General features: G+C 51.5%; 1 protein-coding gene across 6 annotated transcripts; it reads left to right on the forward strand.

Moving 5' to 3' along the window:
- The first annotated feature begins 1581 nt into the window (after positions 1–1581).
- On the forward strand, positions 1582–27802 carry TRIM3 (tripartite motif containing 3). 6 transcript variants are annotated; one of them, XM_069555174.1, is made up of 12 exons: positions 1582–1755; positions 11137–11302; positions 17791–18022; positions 18250–18401; positions 18605–18785; positions 19058–19790; positions 19930–20033; positions 25111–25278; positions 25463–25631; positions 25884–25954; positions 26963–27103; positions 27227–27802. In XM_069555174.1, exons 2-12 carry the CDS (start codon positions 11172–11174, stop codon positions 27377–27379), a joined length of 2235 nt encoding a protein of 744 aa, XP_069411275.1. In that variant the 5' UTR covers positions 1582–1755; positions 11137–11171; the 3' UTR covers positions 27380–27802. The 6 variants fall into 6 exon arrangements, with proteins under 6 accessions (XP_069411275.1, XP_069411278.1, XP_069411276.1 ...); XM_069555177.1 differs by having other exon boundaries at positions 1588–1755; positions 17791–18017; XM_069555175.1 differs by having other exon boundaries at positions 1605–1781.

A 27802-nucleotide genomic window follows, 5' to 3' on the forward strand; every position in this document is an offset into this window, starting at 1 on the left:
TGAAGGCCCTGAGTAGGAATTGGGAGGAATTAGCTTGGCAGAAATGAAGGGGGAATGGCTAGAGGATGACTACAGAGGCAAGCTAGCAGGTCGTGCTGAGCATTTTCAGGCTGCTTAAAGACTTGCCCTTTGTCCAGAGAGCTGTTGAAGCCTTATCAGCAGAAATTTGATGGCATGAGGGACATTTAGGGTTGAGGAAAGAAGTCTGTGAGGCTTAAAATAGTGTTCTACAGACCCCAGTCATCTCATATTGGGTAGTCTCCTAGCCCTGGCCCCAAATTACAGAGCAATCATGAACCCTGAGGCTCATTCACAGACACCAGAGCACCTGTGCCAGGACTGAGGCAGGTGAAAAGTCAAGGCACTTCCCAGGGTCCCTGCTGCACCCAGATGTTGAGCCCAAACCTGAACCTTGTGTGTTGCAAGAAAGCTCCCTAACAGCATTTTCGTTTAGTGAGGGTCCAGGTGCCATTGCCCTAGATCCCTTGGCCAAGGAATGCTCCAGAATTCAGCATTGTCCTCCACCTCGAAAGGTGCAGTTATCTGACAAGTTTGATTATTGAGGGGTGGTCCACATACAGGACCCCCAGTTTATGGGTCACTGGGATACTTCAACATGAAACGTTCTGAGGCTCCAAGTGACTGGAGCCAAGACCTACAAGCAGAACTCAAACCCTGTTTCCAGCCCTTTCTACCTGAGTGAACAAGGTTACTGTCTGGGGAGCCGAGGGCCCTCAGTTCTTTCCGTTGCAAAACACGGCTAATGAAAGAAGCTACCTATTAAGATGATAAGTATTAAAGAAGATCATATATTTAAGGTGATGCGTTATGTGTCTGGCACATAAGATGTCCCTGCTAACAGTTAACACTTTTTATTATTTTCCACCGGGACTGGTTTTCCACAATGTGATGATTCTGAGAATCGCTCTGGTCTTGGATGGTGGAAGGGAGTCGCTAGATGGTCTGAACCATAATTTCCTCGCGAGGGGGCTCCTGAGGGAGAGCCAGGCACCTTGAGCCAAATCAAGCCCCGTCTTTCTCGGCCGTCAGCCCCTTCTCCCAGAGCTCTGGGTATTGCCCTTCCACTCTGGGGCTCTTCCGTCGCCGAGAGATCCGCACCGAGGCACAGGCGATCCCTGTCTCCCCCCGCTCAGCAGAGACCACACGAGCATAGTCCGTAGGAGCCCCCCAAGACAGCCTGGAAGGGCACCTCCAGGAGGCAGCCCTTACCCGCTTTCCAGAGTCCGAAAACCCTGCTGCCCAGACGCCTTTTCGTAATGAAGCGTCCGCGCAGTCCCTGAGACCGACTACGCTGCCCTTTCCTGGAACCGTCGGGAGTCGGAGGCAGCTGGCGGGGATGGAGGATCCGGGATCCGGGATCCGGGATCTGGCTCAAGGGTTGCCCAGCCCGACAGCAGAGGCACCTCCTGCAAGAGCCTCAGGGGAGTCGGAGGATCTGAGCGGGTGGGATAGGGGCGGGCGGGGCCTCCGCGGCGGCGGGCGGGGCGTGGGTGGGTCTTTGGGCTCCCAGCCGACCCCTCCCCCGGCTGGTCCGCAGCCCCGCCCCGGCCCCTCCCTCCGGCCTGTGCGGCGGGTCCGGCGGCGGCGCCGGCGCGGGGACAGGCGGAGGCGCGGGACGTGGGGCGGCGCCGCGGGCACGGCCGGGCGGACGGGCGCTGGCAGCAGGGGCGGCGCCGCGGGCCCCTCGGAGTGGCCGCAGTCCTGGTCTCGGCCCTCCCATCCTGCCTGGCCGCGGTGAGTGCGACTGGCGGCCCCCAGGGGTGCGTTTGTGTTCCTGTCTGCCTGGGTCCCGGTCTGGGTCGGAGCGGCGATGTGTCTGTCCGAGTGGCTGTGGGTGGGGGCATAGATGCTTTTCAAAAGCTGTGCTTGTCTCTGTCCACGTGAGGCGTGTCCCTGTCCGTGAGAGCCGTGGGGGGATTCTTCGGGCTGTGGCTGCTCACGTGAGGTCCATGTTTGAGGGGGGAGGCGCGGGTGGATGGGTGATGGTTCCTTGGAAGAGCGCAGGGTTTGGGAGCTTGTGTATGTTGGCGGAGGGTGTCGAACAGTGCGGCCGAGGATGATGGGGGGTGGGGGCGCGGGTGGGGTTGCTGAGTGGGACTCTGGAATCTAGTGGCCCAGCTTGTCTGAGGGTTCCTTTCTCCCTGGTGCAGACACTTCCACCCCTTGCTACCCTCTCCGTCCTCAGGCACCTAGAGGCCCATCGGCGGGTATAGAGGACACCCTTTCCTCCTCTAGCCCTGGCCTCAGGACGGGCAGCCTCATCCGGAGGCTGTTTCTTGTAGGAAAGGACTCTTCTGTTTCCCATGCAGCCAGGGCCCCGCCTGGAGGACCCCAGGCTCCTCCCTGGTTCTGGCCTCCTCCCTTCTGGACTTGGCTTCAGATCATGGGCTGCAATCCTGCAGGGACAGATGGTTGCAGGTTGGAGGGGCAGGCTGCACCCCAGGGAGGTCAGTCCGCTAAAGGCCGGTCCTGGGCTTGTTGCTGTGCGAGGGTCTCTGATGTGGAAAGCATAAATGAGGACTGGCCCCTGGAGGAAGATGAGATCTGGGAGGTTGGAGCAGGTGCAGAGGTCTTTTTCACAGGTCTCTCCCTGCCTGTCTGTCCAGTTCATCAGTGCCCATTCATTCCCTAAGCAGGGCTGTGATTTGGTGCAGAATTGGAATCAGCTGCAGGCCTGACAGGTGCCCTGCCTCGCTTGGCTTGCATGCCTCCAGTGACAGAGCACTTACTACCTTCTGCTATGGGAAGCTTCTTTATGTTGAGTGGAGGTCTTTTTCCTTGGAACTTTGTTCCCTTGTCTTGTTATTGCCTTTGATTCTGTCTGGTGAGAGGGAACTGCAGTAATTTAAACATGGCTCTCTTGTCACCAACATATACTGAGCACCTCTGTGTGCCAGGTGCTGCCTCAGCCACTCAGGGGACAATGGCATTCTTGCTGAGAGAAGAGCCTGAGCAAAGGCCCATAGTTTGTATAGTATTTGTGTTCAGGAAAACAGAGCAAAGTCATTTTGCTAGGCTAGGGTAGAGGGTGTTCAGAAGGAGGGTCATTGTTGCCCTCAACTCAGCAAGAGAGATAGACAACTGCAACCACTGTCTAACACACCTAGCCTTGCTGTGAAAACCAGAAATCAAATACTCAAGGTTGTACAAGGTTGAATTTGATCATGGACACATATTACAATCTGTAGAGACCTTTGGCTGGACAGAGAACCTTGGGAATCTCAGATCTGGGGAAGAGAAAGATATGCCACACACACACAATTTGCAAGTAAGGGGATGGAATAGGAACTTGTCCAGAGTCTTACCTTGCATTAGTGAGGTTAGTGAGAGTCAGGACTAGCTCCTGAATCTCCTGACCTTTAACCAAGACACATTTTAGGAACAGAAGCAAGGATATAGTCATAGCCTATATCTGAAAATTGAAGGATGAGAAGGAATTGAGAAGACTCCCAGGATTCTGGCTGATGGAGCTAGATGGATGGTGGTAGCTTTTATTGAGATGAGAGATGCAGCAAGATGAATAGGTTAGGGGAAAGTGAAGTCAGTTTTAGACTAGTCTCTAGCATCATCCCTGTTCAGATGTCCTAGATACAGCTAGATATTTAGGTCTGGGTTCAAGAAAGTTTTCTGCATAGGAGATAAGACTTTGGGAGTCATTAGCAAGTGGACGGTAACTGAAACCATGGGAGATGGTGAGATACCCCAGAGTATGAAAGTGAGGGGAGAAAAGGCCCTAGAACAAAGCCCTGAGGAACTAGACAGATAAAGAATGGACAGTGAAGGAGCAGCCAGAGAGGCAAGTAGAGAACTGACATCAAGTGGGTCATGATAACATCAAGTACATCAAGTACACTGCCTTTTTGAGTCTTGCTGTCTTGCCCAACTGGTCCATGTTTCTTAATTTTTCATGCTTCTGTTCCTTGACCCACTGTTTTCCCAATGTACTTATCCTATTTGTCCCCCAAGATCCAGTTCATATTATCCCTTCTTCTGCAAGTTTTCTTTATTCTCCTCCTCTACCTTCAGAGTTAGATACTTCCTCCTCTTTGCTGCCACTGTAGTTTGCATATGTTAATATCATGACACTTATCACATTGTAGGCTATATATTTATGAGTCTGATTCCCACCCTAGTCTGAGAACTTGTAAAGGACAGGTAGTGTGTCTGTTTCAGCATTGCGTCTCCAGTAACTGTTTTAAGGGCCTTGTCCAGAGTGCCCAGAAAATTTGATTGCTTGATAGGTTGATCAGGTGATTGAATGGTTCATTCACCTACTCAGTCTAGCAGTAGGGGGCGAGGAGAGTGGTACTGCAAATTTCATCACTTTCCTTCCTTGCCAGTTTCAACTGTTCCAGAGAAACCCCAGAGACAGTAACCTGCAGCATTTGTCCTTTTGCTGAGGCTTCAAATGATCGAGTACACTTGGAGGCTAGTGAACAGGAGAAAGTCATTTTCAGAAGTGAGTGAACCTAACTGGCTTCTTGCAACCACTGTTTAACAATGTCTTGGTCACCCACCTTTACTCACAGCTGTGTAAGTAATGTATACTGGGACTCCCGTGAGGTTGTAGAGGGAAGTCCTGGAGGAAATTAGATGTTGCTTGAGAATTTGGAGAAACTGAAAAGCCTTGGAATAGATCCTTTGCAGATGTCAGAGATCTAGTGGAATCAGCACTGGCTGTCTTCATTTGCTCACAATCAACTTCCTCTTCAGCCCCCTGGATCTGGCTTCCTTTCCTCAGCCCTTAGAAACCACACTCCCTGGGGCTAATATCAGCTCTTTTAGAGCTTTAGATCATGGGAACTCTTTGCAGCATTTCACAGTGAAGACTGTTCTCTTATCCATGAAGCTGTCTTCTCCCTTTGCTTTCAGGGTATCTTTCCTGATTTTCCTGCCTCCTTGGCTACATCTTTTCAGCTTGTTTGTAGGCTTTGCTTCCTTAAATGTTGAAGTTCCTTGGGGCACAGTCACAGGCTCTCCTTTCTCATCTTATACCTCTCTGGATGATGTCATCCACTTCGATGGCTTCAGGCACCATGTGTACACCAAGGACTCCAAATTCATTATCTCCAGACCAGACCTCTCTCCTAGGCTCCAGCTTATCTTTCCAATTGCCAGCTGGATCTCTCCACTCGAAAGTCCTGTAGGCACCTCAGATTCCTTTTACTAAACACTGAGCCTGTCACCCTCCCATTCAAACTGCTTGTCTTTCAGAGTTTTCAAGCTAGAAAACTATGAATCATCTCTAATTCTTTATTCTCCCTCTACTCTTCATATCTAATAACTGGTCACCAAGTTTTGTGATTTCTTGCTAGGAAATCCACTTCTGTCCCCTCCCCTTTGCTACTCTACTAACCAAGGTCACTCTCATGTCTCCTCTAGAATATCATGGCAGTCTCTTAATGTTCTACTTGTGACACCCTTCATCTTTTTCCCACACTGCAGTCAAAAATTTACTCTATTCTCTCCCTCACCCTGCACTTAAACCCTCTCCACCTTCCCACCCTGCCCCTAAAAGGTTTTGGATAAAGGCTTACCCCCCTACCAGTGTAGGGTAAAGTCTAAATTCCTTAATAAGACCAACAAAACATTGTGATCTAACTGCTGCTAACCACTCTATCTCATTTCTTAGCCCTCCCCTGTCACAGTGTTTGATTCAGTCTCCTGTTGCAAAAGGCATGCTCTCTGTAACTCTTACCCATCCTGGAGCTCTTGAATGGCCTTTTCTTCTGGAGAATTCCCTTGACCTCCAACCTTTAGTACCCTCTTCCCCTGTCCAGGATCTAGGTTAGGTGACTCTTAGCAATCTGTCCTTCCCCATCATAGCCCCCACCATATTGCACTGCAGTAATCTATTTATTGGGTTTCCCTGGAGGTTCAGACAGTAAAGAATCCACCTGCAATGCTGGAGACCTGGGTTCCATCCCTGGGTTGGGAAGATCCCCTGGAGAAAGGAATGGCTACCTACTCTTATTTATTAGATTGTGGAATCCATGAAGGCTAAGCTGTGACTATTTCTTTGTATCCCCAGACCTAGCAGAGGTGCTGAATGAATGCTGAAAGAGGAAACCTTTAGAACCTCAATTAAAAGATGGGAAGGATAAGGGATGCAGAGATGGCAGTAGGCAGCCTGAGGAAGCAGGGTGAAATCTCAGCTCTGAGTTCAAGATCTTCCGAGTGTCTGCTGTGATAAACAGTTCATTTAAACCATGGCCTATAGGACCTTGGGGACAGTGAGATGGGAGTGGTGGGAGCAGAAGCCCAGGAGAGGAAGGGAGCCTAGTGATTTAGGCCAGGGCGGGGGGATAGGGGGGTTGGGGAGTGGGTGTGACCTAAGCGGCTGCGTGCCCAGCACGTCTGGGTGGGGAACTGAAGCAGGAAGGGGAAGGGAGGGAGGAGCTGACAGTGCCTGGATGGAGCCCAATCCCCGCCTCTGTGTGACAGGCTGGGAGAGCCCCTTGGGCTTGGAGGGAGGTGGAGCCTGACTTCCAGCTGCCCGAGAAGGGCCGGGTGGACCACTCCTACTCTTCCTCCCAGCCCTCCCCTTTGCCAAACAGAAGCATCAGCTTGGCCCTGGCCTCCTATTCCTTCCGCCAACCCTCAATCTGTCCTCTTCCTGCTGGGTTGCTGTCTTTGTATTAAGTCTCCAGATTCAGAACCCATCATTTCTGGAGAAGGAACCTCAGAATCCCAGTGCCCACATCAGGGGAGGATGCTCACAGGGATGCCTTCCACCCTGCCCATGCCCACCCTCACATAAATTGAGACACATGCAGCCAAGCCTCTCTCCTGCCCCTCCACAAACCTGGAGAGGGCTCTGGACTGGCCCATTGCATCCCTTCACTCTGCATTCACTCATTGTCTTGGAGAGGCCCATGCTGCATTGAGCTGGGCACAGAGAGGGATGGCCTGCTCCTCGTCACTGCCTGTTTTGAAGTAGTCTGATTATCTTTCTGCCTCCTTTCATGGCCATGTTTCTCTCTTAAATGGTTTACATCCACTGTGTTACTTTCTTCATCTCCAGTCATCCTTGCATCACTCTGACTTGGCTTCTGCCCCTTCCGTTCCACCACATCCAAATCTGTAAGATATCCTCAGTCTTTATCTTCTTTCACTGCTCCTTCTTTCTTGAGTCAGTCTCTTTCCTGGATTTCCTTGATCCCATACACTCTTGCAACCCACTCCAGTACTCTTGCCTGGAAAATCCCATGGATGGAAGAGCCTGGTGGGCTGCCGTCTATGGGGCTGCACAGAGTCAGACTTGACTCAAGTGACTTAGCAGCAGCAGCAGCAGCAGCAGCAGCAGCAGCAGCATACACTCTTGGTCTTCCTCCCATTCCTCTGGGTTCTCCTTCACTCTTCACTCTCTGTCTCTAGACAGTCCCGTCCATTATCATTGCCGTGCGTGCGTGCATGCTCAGTTGCTCAGTTGTGTCTGACTCTCTACGACCCTGTGGACTGTAGCCCGCCAGGCTCCTCTCTCCATGGGATTCTCCAGGAAAGAACACTGGAGTGGGTTGCCATGCCCTTCCCAAGGGGATCTTCCCAACCCAGGGATCAAACCCGAGTCTCTGGCATTTCCTGAGCCACAGGCAGATTCTATGCCCACTGAGCCACCTGGGAAGCCCCACCATTGCCTCAAGTATCATTAATATGCCGGTGCTTCCAAGTCCAAAACCAGTCCAGACCTCTCCCTTGAGCTCCTATATTCTATTCCTTACTTGACAACTCTAGCTCGGTTATCACATCTCAGACATAACGTGGCTAAAATGGAACAGCCCAAATCAGTTCCTCAGCTTCACTGTCTCTGGGCACAGTCCACCATCTGTTCAGGGGAGAAACCTGTGAGTCCTTATTGCCTTATTCCTGTCCCCTCCACATCTGGTCAGTCATGATATCCTTTTAACTCAACATTACGGTTATTTCTCAGCTCAGTCCACCATTTTGCTTATAGGCTGGTGGCTCAGATGGTAAAAAGTCTGCCTGCAAACTGGGAGACCTGGGTTCAATCCCTGGGTCAGGAAGATCCCCTAGAGAAGGAAATGGCAACCCACTCCAGTATTCTTGCCTGGAAAATCCTATGGATGGAGGAGCCTAGAGAGCTACAGTTCATGGGGTCACAAAGAGTCAGACATGACTGAGCAACTAACACGCTACTAATACCCAGCATCAGCCTACCTAAAGAACTGGGGTAGCCTCCCAAGGGGTCTTCCTGCTTCCACTTGGCTCTTCTTCAATCCTTGTAGCCACCAGAATAGCTTTTTAATTTATTTTTATTTTTATACATTGCATCATTTCCCTCCCAATTTGTGATAAAACCCAGATTCTTAACATCAAGGTCCTTTGTCATCTCATTCCCAGAGGTACCTCCAGTCTTTTATTCCTTTGTTCTAATCATGTGGTCCGTTCAGGTTCTCAATGACCTTTTTGCCTAAGAGCTTTCCTTCATGTTGTTCCTTCAGCCTGGAATAAATCCCCTCCCTCACTCCCTAATGCCTCTACCCTCAGTTCAGTTCAGTTCAGTTGAGTTGCTCAGTCGTGTCTGACTCTTTGCGACTCCATGAATCGCAGCACGCCAGGCCTCACTGTCCATCACCATCGCCAGGAGTTCACTCAGACTCACGTCCATCGAGTCTGTGATGCCATCCAGCCATCTCATCCTTCGTTGTCCCCTTCTCCTCCTGCCCCCAATCCCTCCCAGCATCAGAGTCTTTTCCAATGAGTCAGCTCTTCTCATGAGGTGGCCAAAGTACTGGAGTTTCAGCTTTAGCATCATTCCTTCCAAAGAAATCCCAGGGTCGATCTCCTTCAGAATGGACTGGTTGGATCTCCTTGCAGTCCAAGGGACTCTCAAGAGTCTTCTCCAACACCACAGTTCAAAAGCATCAATTCTTCGGCGCTCAGCCTTCTTCACAGTCCAACTCTCACATCCATACATGACGACAGGAAAAACCATAGCCTTGACTAGACGGACCTTAGTCAGCAAGGTAATGTCTCTGCTTTTGAATATGCTATCTAGGTTGGTCATAACTTTTCTTCCAAGGAGTAAGTGTCTTTTAATTTCATGGCTGCAGTCACCATCTGCAGTGATTCTGGAGCCCCCCAAAATAAAGTCTGGCACTGTTTCCACTGTTTCCCCATCTATTTCCCATGAAGTGATGGGACCAGATGCCATGATCTTTGTTTTCTGAATGTTGAGCTTTAAGCCAACTTTTTTGCTCTCCTCTTTTACTTTCATCAAGAGGCTTTTTAGCTCCTCTTCCCTTTCTGCCATAAGGGTGGTGTCATCTGCATATCTGAGGTGATTGATATTTCTCCCAGCAATCTTGATTCCAGCTTGTGTTTCTTCCAGTCCAGTGTTTCTCATGATGTACTCTGCATAGAAGTTAAATAAGCAGGGTGACAATATACAGCCTTGACATACTCCTTTTCCTATTTGGAACCAGTCTGTTGTTCCATGTCCAGTTCTAACTGTTGCTTCCTGACCTGCATACAGAGTTCTCAAGAGGCAGGTTAGGTGGTCTGGTATTCCCATCTCTTTCAGAACCCTGCCATTTACCTTCTAGCCCCTCAAAGCTCTGCTTAAAAGTCACCTGCTTGGAAAGGCCTTCCTCAATCACCCAACTGAAACCTCATAACTTTCTTATAGCACCCTTTCTTCTGTACAGCACTCCCTTCCCCAAATTTGTAATTATATATATATATATATTCATTTATTTACTTTTTAAATATCTGTCACCACCTCTCCACCACTAGGACAGTGACCATATCTGTTCTGTGTATCACTCTATCCCCAGTGCCCGTACAAAGTAGGCACTTAATAGTTATTGAATTACTGAATTTCTTCAATAAATACAAACCAATCCTTATATCAGACTCTGTGCTAAGTGCTAGGATTAAAAATGAATAAAATACAATACCTCTCTCCAAGAACTCTGCATAGAGTGGAAGAAACCAAGAAACAACAAGAAAATTACAGTGTAGTGTATAAGGGCCAGGATGGAAGAAATACAGGGTACAGAAAGATGCAAAGGTGGAGCACCTCATCCAGACCTCAGGAAATCAGGGAAGGCCTTCTGGAGGAAGTGACATTTACGCGCAGACCTGAAAGATAAGCGAGAAATTAGTCAGACAAAGTAGAGGTTAGAAGAGGATTTCAGGCAGAGGGAACAGAATGTGTGACTGCCCAGAAGCAAAAGAGAACAAGGAGTTTTCCAGGAACTGAAAAGAAACCAGTGTGACTGCTCACAGCATCATGAGATGTGAGGTTGTAGACGGAGGTATGGGCCAGACAAAGCTAAGCCTTGTTGGCCAATTTAAGGAGTTTGGACTTTGTCCTCTGGACAATGGAGAGCCATTGAAAGAATTTAAACAGGGAGTTAGTGGCTAGATGGAATCTGTGTTTAGAAGCTTCATTCTGGCTGCTAGGGCGATTGATGACTAACAGGCAAGGAGACAAGGACACTGGTTAGGTTGTTGCTGTATCGTTGGAGAGAACTGGCGGCAGCATGAATGAGGGTGGTATCTGTGCATTTGGAGTAAAGGGGATAAGATATTTGGGAGGCAGAATCCATGAGACCTGGATACTGATTGGATGTGGAGGAGAATGCGACCCTGGGCAGTTGTGCTGGGAGGTGGGTCAGAGAACTGCTAGAAGGGCTGTAGGTCACCAGAGGAGAGATACTCTATCAGAAAAGCCTCCTGAGGGAGGGTTTAGGGGAGGCAAAAGGAGATAAAGGGTGGGTGTGTCAGTGAAAGTGGACATCCCTGTACTGTGCACTTGACAAACACAAGTGGGAATCCTCAAAACAACCATTTCAGGTAGGGATTAGTATTCCCATAACTGCAAATTATGGAAACTGAAGCACAAAGAGGATATATGAATTGTCCAAGGTCACATAGCTGGGAAGAGGCTGACCTGGGTTTGAAGTCCAGTCTAACCTGATGCCTGTGCTTTTGTCCAGAGCAGCAGGCTCAGAGGGCCCCCAGTCCACCGACTTCACCTTGCTCCATTCCTGGCAGGGGCTAGTGCTTTTCAGGGACTGTGGATAGTGGGGATCACTTGGAGGAAGGGAGTGCTGGCTTCCCTGGTACTGACCATCTCTCTGGGTACAGGCTGGTGTGAGTGGCAGGAGCCACCCGTGGGCACCATGGCGAAAAGGGAAGACAGTCCTGGCCCGGAGGTCCAGCCGATGGACAAGCAGTTCCTGGTGTGCAGCATCTGCCTGGATCGATACCGGTGCCCCAAAGTCCTGCCTTGTCTGCACACCTTCTGTGAAAGGTGAGGGGGTGTGTACCGGGGAGGGATGAGGACCTTGCAGGCCCTCTGGAGAAAGGAATGGTGTGTGTAAACCTGTAAGAGGTGAGGGAGATGTGTGCACACATGGAGGGGAGCAGATGAACCCCGACCTACAGGAGATGAAGGTTTGGGCCTGTGAGAGGACCAGTGGTTTCCTAACACTGGGCTGCGCCTCCTGCCTAGAACAGGGCCTTCTGTGCCCCTGCCCAAACCCTGAGGCAGCCTTCGACATCACCAGAGAAATCAAACAGAACTGAGGCTCTCAACCAGCTCTGGCACCAGAAATTTCTGACCAGTGGGAGCATGTTTAAAGCTAGGTCTATCCTCCCTGCTCATCCTCATTGTCATCCTGAGGCACTGAGTGAAAGGCAACTCGTCCCAGCCTCTGGGCTTCTATCTATTATTCATTCACTCAACAAATATTTATTTATCGAACAACTACTACAAACCAGACCTGTCCCAGGTGCTGGGCAAGCAGTGATAAGCAAAAACAGATATGATCCTTGCTCTTGAAGGGCTGACAGTATAGTGAAGGAGGAAGATAGTAATCAAATCATCATACAGCCGGACTACAGATATAAATGTAATATTGTAGATAAATGTAATATTGATACAGATAAATGTAATATTGTACCCTGAATGAGTGCTGCAAATAAAGTGCTGAGATGGGATCTGTTAGAATTTAGAGAATCAGAGAAGGCTTCCCTGAGGTCGGATCCAGAGGCTGGATGGGAGTTAACTGAGTGAAGGGAGTGGTCAGAGTCTTCCAGCAGAAAGCAGAACACGAGGAAGCCACGTGGCGTGAATAACTGCATTGGGTGAGAGACTCTAGAGGAAGCCCGGCGAGGCTGGAGCATAGCGAGTGCAGTTGCGAGTGGCCTGGGACAGAGCTGGAGCTCAGACCAAGAGGGGCTTTGCGGACCTCTTGGGGAATTTTGTTCTTAGCCTGAGAGCCACGTGAAGCCTTTGAAGCGTTTCATGCGTGATCACATCTGTATTTTGACAGTATTCCCTCTCCAGCCTCATCCCTTATTGCTCTGCAGTGAGTTACCAGATCCCTGGGTCTTGTCACCATTGCCTCCACCCCGCCCCACCAACCCCTTCCCTGAACCCGGCTCTGCCCTAGCGACGCTCTTCCCTTCTAGCCCTGCTCTTTCAGGTTCCAGCTCTACTGCTGTCTCTCCTCTTCATCAACTGGAAACAGTCTCAGCCTTCCTGTCTATTCTTACATCAGCCTGGCTGACTTCTCTACCTACCTATGCTCCTTAGTTCTTGACTATTTCTTCAGGGATGCCCTCCATACCACTTCAGTCAGACACCCTCCCAAAGACACCCTGAATTTTGCCATCACCCAAAACAATGTCACTTCTTCTGTGGCCACAAGCTCCAGCATCCCACTCTGGGCTCCATCACGCCACTTTCAGTATACCAGCTTTGACTGGATGTAGATGTCTAATGCCCTTGACGGCTCCCTGTTCTCCCAATCACCCGCTCCTTCCTGGACTCCCTGTCTTTCCTACCCATTCTGAATCCTATGCAGACCATATACCTTTGTCCTCTTCCAAACCCATGGGGCAGAAGCCCAATCCTGGATCTGAGCTGTAATTAGATGTCTCCACACCTTCTCCTACACCCAGATCGCTGAGCACTCCTGGAAAAAAATCAGTGCCTGAGAAATGATAACAATAGCTACCATGTATTGATTGCTCACTATTTGCCAGGGACTGGCTAAGTGATTTACATGTATTGATTTACTTAATCCTTCCAACAGATACTTTATTATCCCCATTTTTAGAGAAGAGGAAACTAGGGTTCAGAGTCATTAAGTAATTAAGAAATATTTCCAAGGCTCTGCAGCAAGTTAAATAGTCAAGGTCTGAATCCAGATTTGACTGCAGAGCCTTCTCTCCCAACTGCCACTCATTCGCTTATCCCTTGGTCCCTGCTCTCAAAGACTTATGCTCTAGTGAGAAGTGATGGACAATAGGTGAGCAAATAAACAAGAGAGTCACAGTTTGGACTGTTTTCCAGAAAATAAATAGGGAGCAGGTGAGGGTGGTTGGGCTAGGGGCTAGTGTACAGAGATTCATCAGGGAAGGCTTTCCCAAGGAAGTGACGTTTGATCTAAGACCTGAGGATGAGAAGGAAACAAGCATGTGCAGATTGTTCCAGGCATGGGGATCATCTTTGCACTGTTTCATGCAAAAGCCTTAAGGAAGGAGTAACTGGGGCATGTTCAGAGACCAGAGGAGAAGCCATCGTGCATGAGTAAGGAGGAAAGTAGGGTGAAGTGAGGTTGGAAAGAGTCAGAACAGTTCATGGGGGAGCTTGGCGGTTTTAGGAAAGTGTTTGAAGTTTGTTCTAAATGCAGTGGGAAACCCTGGAGGATTGTCTTTAGCGGGGAAATAATGTGACATAAATTGGGTTTTGCAAAGCTCATTCTGGCTGCTATGGAAGAGTGGGTTCTACAGAAGCAAGAGTGGAAACCAGAAACCAGTTAGGAAGCCCTCATAAGCCAAGCATGAGCAACACTAGGATGGGGTTCTTGATGAGTTCAAAGGTATTCTGCAGGGTAAACCCCAGATTCAGCGAACTTGGAAGAGAGCTACAGGGGAAACTAAACGGAATGGTTGAAATGCAGACTTCAGAGTTGATGCCATTGGTGGGACTAGAAACATGGGAGTAGATAGCTGAGGTTAAGTAGAGGAAAAAATCCTGGGGGTAAGGGGGTAAAGAGGCTTAGGAACTAAGAAATCTTTTTTTTTTTTTTCCCTCACATCTTGCATAAATGTTTAATCTTAGTTCTCTGACCAGGGATTGAACTCATGCTCCCTACATTGGGAATGCAAAGTTATAACCGGTAGACCACCAGGGAAGTCCCTGGAACTAAGAAATCTTGATGGTGGGTGGGTTACTCTGTGGATGTCAGAGTCATTGAGAATAAGGGCAGGAGTGTGTGTGTTAGGGTGGGAAGGGAGTAATAGAAGAAGAGAGTGAGCCAGGAGGAAGACTTCAGCCAATGGGGAAGCATGGAGACAACAGCAGGGTGGGGTGTTGTAGACAGAAGGCCTAAGCTTCCAAGGAGCTGAAGAAGGAGAATTTAGCAACGTTCCAGTTAGGGGTGGGGAGGACTCAACCCCACCTTCTGGCCCCGAGGAATGTGGAGTTTGAGACCAAAACCACCCTCAACTCGAGAAGACTGAGGGGGAAACTAGGTCACCAATAAGTTAATATTTGTGAAGCACTTAGAACTGTGCCTGGCACATAGTGTTTGTTAAATAAATAAGATAGTTAATTCAGATCAGGAGATGTAGACAACATTAAGAGGGGAGATTGAGGATATGGGAAACTTTGCACCAGTCAGATCTTCCCTCCACAAATTGGTGGTCTCCAAACACGGTGGCTCTAGTGGTAGAGACTGCCTGCCGGTGTAGGAGACTTAAGAGATGCAGGTTCAATCCCTGGGTTGGGAAGATGCCCTGGAGGAGGGCACTGCAACTCACTCCAGTATTCTTGCCTGGAGAATTCTATGTACAGAGGAGCCCAGCAGGCTATGGTCCATAGAGTCTCAAGCAGTCGGTCACAACGGAAGCGACTTAGCACGCATGCAAACGCAGCTGCTATCAGTCTGTTTCTAGTAAGACCCCTCTCCTCCTCCCTTCAGCGCTGAATCCTAGCCTCCTTGTCCTCCTGGACCTGCCTTCGCCCACTCATTTGTTCTCAGCCGCTAACCTTGCCTGGCAACTTAGGAATCCTAATTTTGGCCCCCGGTGCTCAAGTACAGCCACCTCCATTTCCCCCTCCCTCCATCCATCCACTCCTCCTCTTCAAGCCAAACTGAGCCACTTTCCCATCCCCAGACCTTGTCCCATGTCTTCTAGTCTCTTCCCTCCCTCCTCTTCTGGCTTGTCAATTTATAAACATGCTCAAGCCTCCCATTACAGATGAGAACTCTCCTTTGTCCCTCTGTCCTTCCCAGCTGCCATCCAACCCCTCAACCTCCTTTTTACTCAAACTTCCAACCTCCCATTCACTCTTCAGTTGGCAACATTTTCCCATCCTTGCCTTGCCTGACTCAGCTGCTTTTGACACTGATGACTACTCATTCCCTGCTTCTGGAATTGCTCCACTAGGCTGCCCTGACACCATCTCTCCTTCTGTCTCTCTGCCCGTTCCTCTTTGCTCTCCTCATTCAGTATTTGCTGGGTCCTGCTCTTGGCACTGTAATCCCCTACTTGGTGATCACGTCCTCTCCCATGGCTACAGGAGCCATCTGAATGTTGGTGGCCTCCCTCCCTCTCTAACCTGTCTTCTCCCCAGCTCCTCCTCTGCCTGGATGTCCCAGTGTTACTGTAAACTCAACCAGGCCAAGGCTGAACCTCCCTGTAAACTAGTCCTCTTTCTGTGTTTCTCATCATGGTGAATGGCACCACCATCCACTTAGTCGTCTAAGCTAGGATCTTGGGAGTCAACCCAGGCTCATCTTTCACTCCCGGTATCTAATCGGACAACACCTCCCACTGGCTGCACTTCTTAAACACTTCTCCAATTTGTTTCATTTTGGTCTACATTGTTATTGTTCTGTTGCTCAGTCATGTCTGACTCTTTGCGACCCCATGGACTGCAGCATACCAGGCTTTCTGTCCTTTACCATCTCCCGGAGCTTGCTCAAACTCACGTCCATTGAGTCAATGACGCCATCCAACCATCTCATCCTCTGTTGTCCTTTGGTCTACATTGCTAGTGCGTAAATCCAGGTCTTCCTCACCTCTTGCCCAGACTATTACAAGAGTATCTTGCATAAGCACATGCATTACCTTGGATCTGCATCTCGTGTTCACTAGCTTTGTTATCTTGGAGCACTTAACCTTTCTGAGTCTGTTAACAAGCATCAAGTGTACAGTGCCTGGCACATGGCGCCTAATAAATGGTAGCTGGGTGCTAAGGAGGAAGATGCTACCACCCCTTGTCTGCTGTCTCATCATATTCACAGTCACCTTCCACACAGAGAGAGTGAAGAGGAGCTTGATAAAGTGTAAACCTGGCTCTACCATGCTCCTGCAATGCCCTCCTGCTGTTGGGATAACTTCTAAGCTCCTTGGTGTGGCCCGGGAGCCGTCCCTGAGCTGGCCCCTGCCTCTCTCTCCAGACTTCCCTTACCATTCCTTGCCTTGGAGTCCTCTCCAGCCACCTCAAACTGCTTATAATGTCCTAGTCATACTGTGCTGCTTCTGGTCACCTTCTGTATCTGGACCCCCCCCTTCCTCCTCTCCCTGCTTTCTCTGGTCAAACAATTATTTGTCCCTGAAGATTTTGCTTATGTCACCTCCTCTTCTGCCCTTCCTGGCTCCCCACTCCACTCACCCTTGGCCAGATGCCCCTTCTGTGAATTTCTTTATTACTACATCTTCCATGCTCCTTATGTTTATTTGTTTTGACTGTGCTGGCTCTTTGGCACATGGGCTTCTCCAGTTGTGGCGTGCAGGCTTTAGAGCATGCGGGCTCAGTAGCTGTAGTGCCCCTGTTTAGTTGCCGTATATGAGGTCTTAGTTCCCTTACTCGGGATTAAACCCTGGCCCCCTAGAGTGACGGGGATTAACCACTGGACCACCAGGGAAGTCCCTGTGTTCCTTATATTAATGATCCGTAATACTAATACCTGTACATGAATTTGAGCAAACTCTGGGAGATAACGGAGGACAGAGAAGCCTGGTGTGCTACAGTCAATGGGGACACAAAGAGTCGGGCAACAACAAATACTAATAGCCTACAATATATAGCACTTTCTGTGAGTGAGGCGTTGTCAGCACTTTACATTTCATCCTCCATACTTTGTGAAGCCTGTACTATCTCCATCTTACAAAGGAGGGATCCTTAGTACATAAACAGTTAGGTAACTTGTCAGGGGTCACATAGCATAATAGGTGACAGACCTGGCAATTGAACCCAGGCAGCCTCACCTCAGGACCCATGCTTTTAGCCATCACACTGTTCACTTCTACAAACTCTAATTTTGTTACTTTTTTTCCTCTATGAACTGGAAGTATTTTAGAGGTAGGCACTGTGCTTTGTCTTTGTATTCCCAGAGCTTGGCACAAATTTGGCAAGAGTAGGCAGTCAGTAAATGTTTAATGAGTTAGTGGCAGGGCAGTGGGGACAGGCAGTGGCGCACTTGCTGTGGGAAGGGTTTGTAAACACCTGTGAAAGGTGAACCTGTGTTTGTACACACTGAGGAATGCGGATACGTCTGCTCTTCTGAGAGGCGTCAGCGGTGTGTTCCCGCTCTGCTGTGAGAGAGGAGGCCTCTTACCCCTGCTGGCAGGACAGGATGCGTGTGCCAGCCAGAGTGGTTTCCAAATGACTGTAACAGCGCGCCTGAGAGGAGAGGGACTGGCACCCATGGCGGGTGAGAGGAGGCGCGTGCTGACGCCACCTCACCCCTCCTCTGATGCCCCCTCCTCCCTGGCCAGATGCCTCCAGAACTACATCCCTGCCCAGAGCCTGACACTGTCCTGTCCGGTGTGCCGGCAGACGTCCATCCTCCCCGAGCAGGGCGTCTCTGCGTTGCAGAACAACTTCTTCATCAGCAGCCTCATGGAGGCCATGCAGCAGGCACCTGATGGGGCCCACGACCCCGAGGACCCCCACCCCCTCAGCGCAGTGGCTGGCCGCCCCCTCTCCTGCCCCAACCATGAAGGCAAGGTGGGCCCAAGCAGGCCCAGTGAGGCCAGGACTTGGGGTGGAGGGGCAGGAGAGGTCGGGGGAGGGGGCTGAGAGGCTGTGGGTGAGAGGGTATTTCTCTGGGGAAAGTGGTCCAGGTAAGGGGATGCACCTGGAAGGTGCGAGGCAAGGAGGGCAGGTGGGGGAGGGGAGGGGACAAAGAAGTCTGGTGTCTAGTGGATGCCTGACTGGAGTCCTTATGCTGCCAGACGATGGAGTTTTACTGTGAGGCCTGTGAGACGGCCATGTGCGGGGAGTGCCGAGCCGGCGAGCACCGGGAGCATGGCACGGTGCTGCTACGCGACGTAGTGGAGCAGCACAAGGCGGCCCTGCAGCGCCAGCTCGAGGCGGTGCGCGGCCGGTAGGCGCCTGGCGGAAGCGGGCTGGTGGGGCCATCTGGGGTGGTGTTTTCACAGGGCCAGAAGAGAGACCCTGGGATGGAGATACAGGGAGGTGGCAGGGAGGGGAATTCGCCTAGGGCAGCGGTAGGGTCCCCAGGGAGAAGGAATGGCTTGGCGTGGTCACCCTCAAGCAGCCCCAGTATGAGATGTTTCCCCTCCCCAGACTGCCGCAGCTGTCTGCAGCTATCGCCTTAGTCGGGGGCATCAGCCAGCAGCTGCAGGAGCGCAAGGCAGAGGCCCTGGCCCAGATCAGCTCAGCCTTCGAGGACCTGGAGCAAGCGTTGCAGCAGCGCAAGCAGGCTCTGGTCAGCGACCTGGAGGCCATCTGTGGGGCCAAGCAGAAGGTGCGTCTGCTCGCCCTTTCCCATCCTGAGACGGCCTGCTGCCGTCCCCGCCTTTCCACGCCTGTGCACACCTTCCCCTGGCCTCTGGTTTCTACCTCCTCAAGTGGTCAGTAGGTGCTGCGGGCATCTGTGTCCTTTGTCCATACTCACCCTCTTGTATTTCTTTCATGCCATAGTACAAGTTCATCAGGAATCACAAGAAACACCCCCTCCTTAGCCTTCCCCCCACCACACCAGTCTGCTCACCCAAACCTCCCGGAACCCCTCCTCAGGTGTTGCAGACCCAGCTAGACACACTACGTCAGGGTCAGGAACACATCGGCAGTAGCTGCAGCTTCGCGGAACAGGCACTGCGCCTGGGCTCGGCCCCGGAGGTGCTGCTGGTGCGCAAGCACATGCGTGAGCGGCTGGCGGCTTTGGCGGCGCAGGCCTTCCCGGAGCGGCCCCACGAGAACGCACAGCTGGAGCTAGTCCTCGAGGTCGACGGGCTGCGGAGATCGGTGCTCAATCTGGGCGCACTGCTCACTACCAGTGCCACTGCACACGAGACAGTGGCCACGGGCGAGGGCTTGCGCCAGGCGCTGGTGGGCCAGCCCGCCTCGCTCACCGTCACTACCAAAGACAAGGATGGGCGGCTGGTGCGCACAGGCAGCGCCGAGCTGCGTGCGGAGATCACAGGCCCGGATGGCACGCGCCTGCCGGTTCCCGTGGTGGACCACAAGAATGGCACGTACGAGCTGGTGTACACGGCGCGTACGGAAGGCGAGCTGCTCCTCTCGGTGCTGCTCTACGGACAGCCGGTGCGCGGTAGCCCCTTCCGCGTGCGTGCCCTGCGCCCTGGGGACCTGCCACCTTCCCCGGACGACGTCAAGCGCCGCGTCAAGTCTCCCGGCGGCCCGGGCAGCCACGTGCGCCAGAAGGCTGTGCGGAGGCCCAGCTCCATGTACAGCACAGGCGGCAAACGGAAGGACAACCCCATCGAGGATGAGCTAGTCTTCCGAGTTGGTACAGCGGGGCCAGCAGGGCCGAGGGCTGAGCCAGAAGGGGCGGGACGGGGCGGGCAGAGGGTAGGACGGGTGGGGCCAGAGGCTCAAAATGACCTCTGTGAATTTTTGTCTGTTTCCATTCCATCTGTTCCCCACAGGGAGTCGTGGAAGGGAGAAGGGTGAATTCACCAATTTACAGGGTGTGTCTGCAGCCAGCAGCGGCCGCATTGTGGTAGCAGACAGCAACAACCAATGTATCCAGGTAAGCTCTCCCCTAACACCAAGTAGAGGTTCTTAGGCTGTAGCCTATTCAGAAACAGAGTATCTCTGGAAGGAAAGGCGAAACCCTGCAGAGTACCTTTCCTTAAAGAACAATGAACCATAGCACCACCCCTCACCCAGCCACTTGCCACCCCAAGCTCACTGGCCACAACAGTAACCAGCAACTTCACAGTTAGGCACCAGGGTTTACTGAGCTGGCAGCCTCTGCCTCCCAGGCTATGGTCAGGCCAGACCAGCTCCTGGACCCCAAAGATCTGGCTCGTTCTTCCTTTCCCTCTGCCTCCAGCTGAGGCTCCACTTGGCTAGCTTACATCCTGCCCTTTTCACCACCAGGATGCAGGCTCCACACCTCCCCTGCTATCTTCCAACATGCCTGTATGTTATCTGTGCTAGTCTCTGCAAATGTCCAGTTGACTAGACAGACGGTCAAACATGGGTAACTTGTGAAAGCAGTGCCTTCCAGTGGCTAGGACATAATGCATTTCATAGGTGGTTCTGCCCCTGGCCCTCGTAGTGCCTCACGCACCTGAGTGGAGCATCCACCACTCAAGAGGACATGGTCTCTGCTGCACTCTGGGCTCCACAAAGCTAGAAAATGTGGTTTTTTCTCTCTATTCCTTGTAGTGAGCCTAGGAGTGGGCAGAGCCTATGGCAGTCACCAGGGTGCTAGACGCTGCAGCGTAGTTCAAAGGTCTGAAACCAGACACCTGGGCTTGAATCCTAGTTCTGCCACTTACTGACAAGTCATGTGACCCCTCTGAGCTTTGGTTAACTCATGTGTAAAATTAGGAAAAGAATACCTCAGAGGGCTGCCTGACATAATGTACTGTGCTCGACACTGAGTGAACCTTCTAACCTTAGCTGTTGTTGACAAGATCATTGTCCAGGTGGGGGCTGTAAACAAAAGCCAGGAGGTGGGAAGGTGCTGGAGGAGGCTGTTCGGGGAGCTGGAGAGAGGGGCTGGAGGGAGACTATATTAGGAGTGAAGTATCTGAGGTCATGCTGTAAATGGTTTGGGAGCAGAAGCTGTGGGATTTTGCTTCTAACTACTATAAACTTTTGGTTCCTGAAAACATTTTGTCAAACAGCAAAACTTGTCCTTGAGCCTTACTTCACACCTGTACGTTTAAACTTCCCGACCCTCTGCCTGGGTACCCCTATCATAGATACGACTCTCCCAAAGGTCTGTCACCTTAGGTTCAGCTCCATCTGGCCCTTGCTTTCCTCCTAGCAGACTGAAGGAGCCAGGGACTCTTGCATGAGTGTGTTCCCCAGCCTGTCTAGCCTGCCTTTGTTCCCACCCTGTTGCTAAGCGCAGTGGAAAGGAGAGGCTCAGGTCAGCACAGGGAGGCATTTGGGTCCATCCTGCATAGCATGGAGTGGAGCAAGGTGGATGGGTAGGGCTGATGGTGAGGCCTGCTCTCGTACCCTCCACCTTCCAACTCGGTTCCTCCTCCGTATGCCAAGGGTGCTTTTTGGCACAAAAGTTGAGGTTGGGGAAACTTCTCCTGTGGTAGACATACATGTCGCTTTGTCTCCCCAACAAGGGACTGTGCTTGTCCATTGTTTCCAGGTGGGAACATAAGAGGGAGGGCCTAGTGCAGCCCCCTCCTTGCTCCAAATACTTACTTCCCCTGCAGCAATCCTCCTGGCCCCTGCCCCCACCCACACAGCCACCTCATAGCTGCTAGGAGCCTGGCTCTCAGTTCTAAAGCTGGGTTTCAGCTGCTTTCACTCTGGGGTCCTCAGGTCTGGTATGGGCCAGGCTTCCAGATGGACAGCGACTCCCCGCTCGGTTCATGAGGACTGGAGTCCTCGTGAACTTTTCCTCCTTTGGAGCTGGCTATGGTGGCGGCGAAGACAAATCTCCTTGTGTTGAATCCGCATCAGCTGACAGGAGAGAAAAAACATTTTGTGATTTTTGAATGAAGGGTTTGATTTGGTTATATTACATCCTTGTGTAATTAATTGAGTCCAGAAATTTTATCAGCTCTTTTGTGAAAGCATCCTCATTTCTTTCAGGCAGAATGTTAATCACATTGCAAGCTCCCTCAGCCTTTTGCCATGACCCTTTTCATTTTTTACTAGAATCACTGGTTTGCTTGTTTTATTTTATTTAGTCTCTCGCCCAAGTAGACTCAGGTCCTAAAGTTGCTTACTGCTACTGTGGCATAAGAGAGAGATGTTAAGGGTCAAATTAGGGCACTGGTGGAGTCTAGAGATAAGTAAGTAAATATGACAGGTTTTGATGAGTCATCAGATCTCAAAGGAGAGGGAGGGATCAAGAATTGCTGCGCTTGGTGCCCTGGGCAGGTGGTGGTGCCTTTCACGAACGGGCCTGGGAATAAGTTGATGAATTCACACTTTCACGTGTGGTGAGTTTGAGATAACTGTGCAGTACCCAAGGAGAGGTGTCCAGTTCTGGTCTGGGAGTGAGCTGATGGATTCATTCATTGTTGAATGTCTGCTGTGCACCAGTTGCTATACCAGTGGTGCAGAGCAGCAGCAAACAAACCAGACACAGTCCATGCCCCACCTAGGGCTTACATCCTTAGAAGGGAACAAGGCTGCTTAGCAGTGATTTAGTTACAGAAGTGACAGTTGTTATGAAAAGAGCTAAAAAATGTGTATTATGGAGACCTAACTTTAAATGTATATTTTGATTCAGGTAGTAGAATTGATCATTAAAAGCTTCTCTGAAGAAGTGACCTGGGAATTCTGAGAGCTGGAAGATGAATTGGAGTTGGCCAGTTGTAAGGGGTGGGATAGGATAGGATGAGAAGAGTAAGACCCCCCATAAAGCCTCAGTGTTGAGATAGAAACGAAGCTGCTTGGAGTGAAGGACGCAGATGCTTCACTGCCAGTCTGGTTGCACCTTTTCGTCCCTCTCGGCCCGTAGTGCCTATCTTCTTGTGCTGGCAAGTGATGTCCAAGCACGGGACCAGGGCAGAACCCAGAGGCTGTTCTGATCAGACAGGGAGGGCATGATGGAAGGTCCATCTCAGGAAGAAGTGATGTCCATAGTTGGGACCAGTTCAAGCATCCCAGCAGGCCTGAAAAATGGGGATGACGCAGGCGTGGGGACCTCAGTCCACTAAAGAGGGAAGAAGTCTGGATCAAGAGCAAGGCCGAGGCCTATAACTTGAGTTCTGCGAGGCTGCTCTTGGCTCTAATTTACCTTGTGTCCCTAGAGTCATAACAAAGACTTAGGCAGAGAGAGATGTTTTGGCTGTGAGGAATAAGCAGGAAGGCTTAGCTATAGAGAAGAGGAGCATTAAAGTAGTGTTTTAAGGATGGGGAGACCTGACCCTGTTGCTAAGGTGGGGGAGGTAGAAGCAGGGGTGAGAGGTTGAAAGGTTTATTCTGTCCAGATTACTTTATCAGCCTCCTCACCTGGAGGGGCTAATCCTTGTCCCTTCCCCTGACCCTCACCTAACCCTTTCTTGTCTGCTACCAAGTCCTGTTGAGTCTTCCTCCTTATGTCTCGAGTCCATCTACTTCCCTCCAGTAAGTGCCCTGGTCCAAGCCAGCATTAGTTCTCCCCTGGATCACTGCAGCACCTCTGACTAGTCAGCAATTTCCAGTCTTGACTTCTCCCTGCAGCCAGAGTGCTCTTTTTTTTTTTTAACTACTCCTTAAAAAAATTTTTTTTGGCCATGCCATGTGGTGTGAGAGATCTTCGTTCTTCAGTCAAGGATCAAACTCTCACCCCCTGCAGTGGAAGCGCAGCACCTTAACCACTGGACTGTCAGGGAAATCCCTAGTGTGCTCTTTCTTAAAAAGCTCCCCTGGGCTTTTTTCCAGCACCACTAAGCAATTCTCTAATTCTCAGTGGACACTGACCAGCGATCCTATGAATTTAACTCAATTCTGATACTACCTGAAGGTGGCATCACACCCCACAGGTTAAAGGCTCAACCCCATAAGATGGCCCTCTTCAGAGGCTAATTGAGAGTTCAGGTTGTCACCTATACTCTGACCCACCAGCTGTAAATTGAAAGTTCCTACATCCCACTCCTTGGGTGCAAATAATTAGCTACAGCAGCTCACAGAATTGAGAGAAACATTTAATTATGTTTATCATATTATTAGTGTAAAGGGTATTATAAAAGATACAGGTGAACAACCAGAAAAGAGATACATAGGGTGAGGTCTCCTAGTATAGGAGCTTTGGTCCCTGAGGAACTGGGGAACACACCTTCCTGGCACCAACCCGGAAGCTCTTTGAATCTTGTTGTTCAAGAGGATTTGTAGAGCTTAATGTGTGCTCCCCACCCCTTCTCCTTCCCAGAGGTTGGTGGGCAGAGCTGGAAGTTCTGACCCTTTAATCAGATGGTCTTTCTGGTGACCAGCCTCATCCTGAAGCTATCCAGGGGTCCCACTCTAAGTCCCTCATTAGCATAGACTCACAAGGGGCTCCTTGTGAATGACAAAAGACACTGCTACTGATCAGGAAGTTCTTTCAGGGTTTGAAGAGCTCTGTGCCAGGCACTGGGGACAAAGACCAAATATATTTCATATTATAGCACAGAGTCGGATCTTATCTTGTCATTCTCCTGCCCAGAGCTTTTCAGTGACTCCTCATCATATCCAGAGTAAAGCCTTCTTCTGTCCTTTACGGAAATGCCCATTGCAGTCCAACCACACTGGACAAATAGTAGTGCCCACGCTGGACTCAAGTAGCGTACATATTGAACTCTGCCTTTTGCATACTGTTGACTCTTAAACACCTTCCTCCCCTGTCTTTACTCGCCAGCGCTGGCTCATCTCTTGGCATCCTTGTGAGGCTGTTAACTCAGACTGCCCTGCTCTTGGAGCCTTTCCTGACCACCTCTCGCCCCTTTCACATCCTCACGATCCCAGTCACACCCCTGCTGCATGTCCCCTACGGTCTGCCATGTCTGATTCTGCCCTGTGCCCCCAGCAGGATGTCAGGAAGTGCTGGTTGAGTGATGAATGAATGGGGGGGGTCTCCTCCCTCAGGATCCCACTCGCTTCCCTCTGTGCCCACAGTCTCTCCCCTCCTGCCCTCTCCCTCCCTCGCTCCTCTGCTCCAGGTTTTCTCCAATGAAGGCCAGTTCAAGTTCCGCTTCGGGGTCCGAGGGCGCTCGCCCGGGCAGCTGCAGCGCCCCACGGGTGTGGCCGTGGACACCAACGGAGACATTATCGTGGCAGACTATGACAACCGTTGGGTCAGCATCTTCTCCCCTGAGGGCAAGTTCAAGGTGAGAGGCCTACTGTCACTCTACTCTGCAGCCGCGGTGGCCAGCCGCAGTGACCACTCCAGTGCCTCCTGGTGGTCAAGGCCTGGACTGCCTGATCCATCCTCAGCCTAAGGTTCTGTTTTGGCGCCAGGCTGGGACTGCTGTCCCCACCAGGCAGCCCCTAACGGGTAACCCCTTCTTACAGACCAAGATAGGAGCTGGCCGCCTCATGGGCCCCAAGGGAGTGGCTGTAGACCGGAACGGACATATCATTGTGGTCGACAACAAGTCCTGCTGCGTCTTCACCTTCCAGCCCAATGGCAAGCTGGTGGGCCGTTTTGGGGGCCGCGGGGCCACTGACCGCCACTTTGCAGGTATTGGAGGAGGATTTGGAGACCTAGTTCCCGAAACCCCAGCCCCAGAGAACTCCCCTATATGCCCCAGTTCTAAAGACCCCTTCTCTTATATTGTGGCCCTAGGGGAGCCCGTCCCTGCACTGTACCCTAGCTCCACCATCCCAGAGACCCCGCCATCTCCTCACAGCCCAGCTTTGTCATCACAGAGGTTCTTCCCCACTCCGCTCAGTCTCCCGGCTTACTGCCAGAGAGCCCACTTTGTATTTTCAGGGCCCCATTTTGTGGCTGTGAACAACAAGAATGAGATTGTAGTGACGGATTTCCATAACCATTCAGTGAAGGTCAGTGCCCCCCCTCCCTCCATGGCCCTCCATGGCCTCCATTCTTTCCTCCTCCACAAGACCCCTGTCTCCCTCACCTCCCTGCTTTCTCCCCCGAGATCATTGCTTTGCTCAATAAACATTTGTGACGTGGCTGCATTGTCCCAGGAACTGTGCTCGAAGCTGGGAATTATCACTATGTTAAAGCAAATATGTTCCCTGTCTTCTTGATTTTGGTCTAGTGGGGTTGAGAAAAAGGTGCCAGGATATTGTAATTTGATGTGGCAGATGCTGTGCTGCGGGAATGCAGGCAGACTAGGTGAGGGCGTCACAGGAGCCCTTGATTTAGGTGAGACCGAAAATGACCTGAAGCACAACTGGGAATTAACCAGAAGATGGGGAGACAGGAGAAGCCAAGCAGGCGGAAACTCTTCCCATGTAGTTCAGGTAGTTCAGATGAGGTTTGAAGATGGGGGAGTAGTGCCAGGTGAGAAACGAGGCTTGCTCACTCCCTTGAAGGGGCTTGCTCTCTTCCTAAGAGTTATGGGGAGTCACTGAAGGATTGCAGGCAGGAACGTGATGCAGTCTTGTGCGTCTTAGAGCACTCTGGCTGGGGTGAGACTAGAGGCAGGAAGATCAGTCTTTTGCGGTAATCCAGCTGAGCACCATTGCAGTGGCACTGTATGCATAGGGTACAGATTTGACACAGACTCAGCGGCTTATGGTAGTTCACTGGAGGTCAAGCAGAGGAGAAGGTGGGGTTGAGAGTGACTTGTGGCCACCAGGGTGTTGCCAGTCACTGGGAAGGAGAATGAACTGCCTTCCCAGGGAAGATGAGCTGCCCAAGGGACATCAGCGGGGGTGTCCAGTAGGCAGTGGGATGCATGGACGTGAAGTCCAGGGAGAAGAAACTGGTTTACAGCTGCAGATGCGGGGGTCCTCCGCCCTGGGGCTTCACCCCATCCTCCTCCAAGGCCCTGCCTTCTGCCCGAGGCCGGGTCCCCAGCCCCCAGACCTCTCCTCCGCCAGGTGTACAGTGCCGACGGGGAATTCCTCTTCAAGTTTGGCTCCCATGGCGAGGGCAACGGGCAGTTCAACGCTCCCACGGGGGTAGCCGTGGACTCCAATGGGAACATCATCGTGGCCGACTGGGGCAACAGCCGCATCCAGGTGAGGAAGGCCCAGGGGTGGCATGAGGCTGAGGTTTCCCGCTGGGCCCCGCTCACCCCCCTCCCCAAATGCCACTCATCTGCCTGATCTCACCTCTCCCCCTGATCTCCACTCCCTCCCCAGGTATTCGACAGCTCTGGCTCCTTCCTGTCCTATATCAACACATCTGCAGAGCCACTGTATGGCCCCCAGGGCCTGGCACTGACCTCGGATGGCCACGTGGTGGTGGCTGACGCCGGCAACCACTGCTTTAAGGCCTATCGCTACCTCCAGTAGCTGCACAGGGGCCCTGCCTGGCTCATGGAGGGACGGACATAGGGGTGATTGGACAAGATGGTCTGGCCGGGAGGTGGGCCAGACCTGGCAGCACTGAATGTGGGCTGTGGGCGTGGGTGCGCCCGGTGCCCTCCCTCCCCCCTCCCAACCCCCCACGGTTGCACTTTATTTATTCGGTTCTTGCTTTGGTGACTGGGTGGGCCTGGACCATGGTCCCAAGGATGTGTGCAGAGCTTCACCCTCCCCTCCCCACCTTACACACCTCCCCATCTCCTCAGTCTGCTCCCCACCCCCCTGCCTGGGGCCAGAACAGCCTCTTACTCCAGGGCGAGAGTCCCTCTGGTTGTCTCCCTACCACCCTATACACACTGACAGAGGCAGCAATACCCCACCCCCCATATTAAATAAATGTGTTCACCACGA

Source organism: Ovis canadensis, chromosome 15 (assembly GCF_042477335.2).
Source record: "Ovis canadensis isolate MfBH-ARS-UI-01 breed Bighorn chromosome 15, ARS-UI_OviCan_v2, whole genome shotgun sequence".
NCBI classification, from domain to species: domain Eukaryota; kingdom Metazoa; phylum Chordata; class Mammalia; order Artiodactyla; family Bovidae; genus Ovis; species Ovis canadensis.

Coding starts and splice junctions, on each gene's coding strand:
- TRIM3 (XM_069555174.1), top strand. CDS start 11,172: ATGGCGAAAAGGGAAGACAGTCCTGGCCCGGAGGTCCAGCCGATGGAC. Junction 11,303..17,790: donor CTGCACACCTTCTGTGAAAG/GTGAGGGGGTGT, acceptor CTCCCTGGCCAG/ATGCCTCCAGAACTACATCC. Junction 25,955..26,962: donor TCCATAACCATTCAGTGAAG/GTCAGTGCCCCC, acceptor CTCCTCCGCCAG/GTGTACAGTGCCGACGGGGA.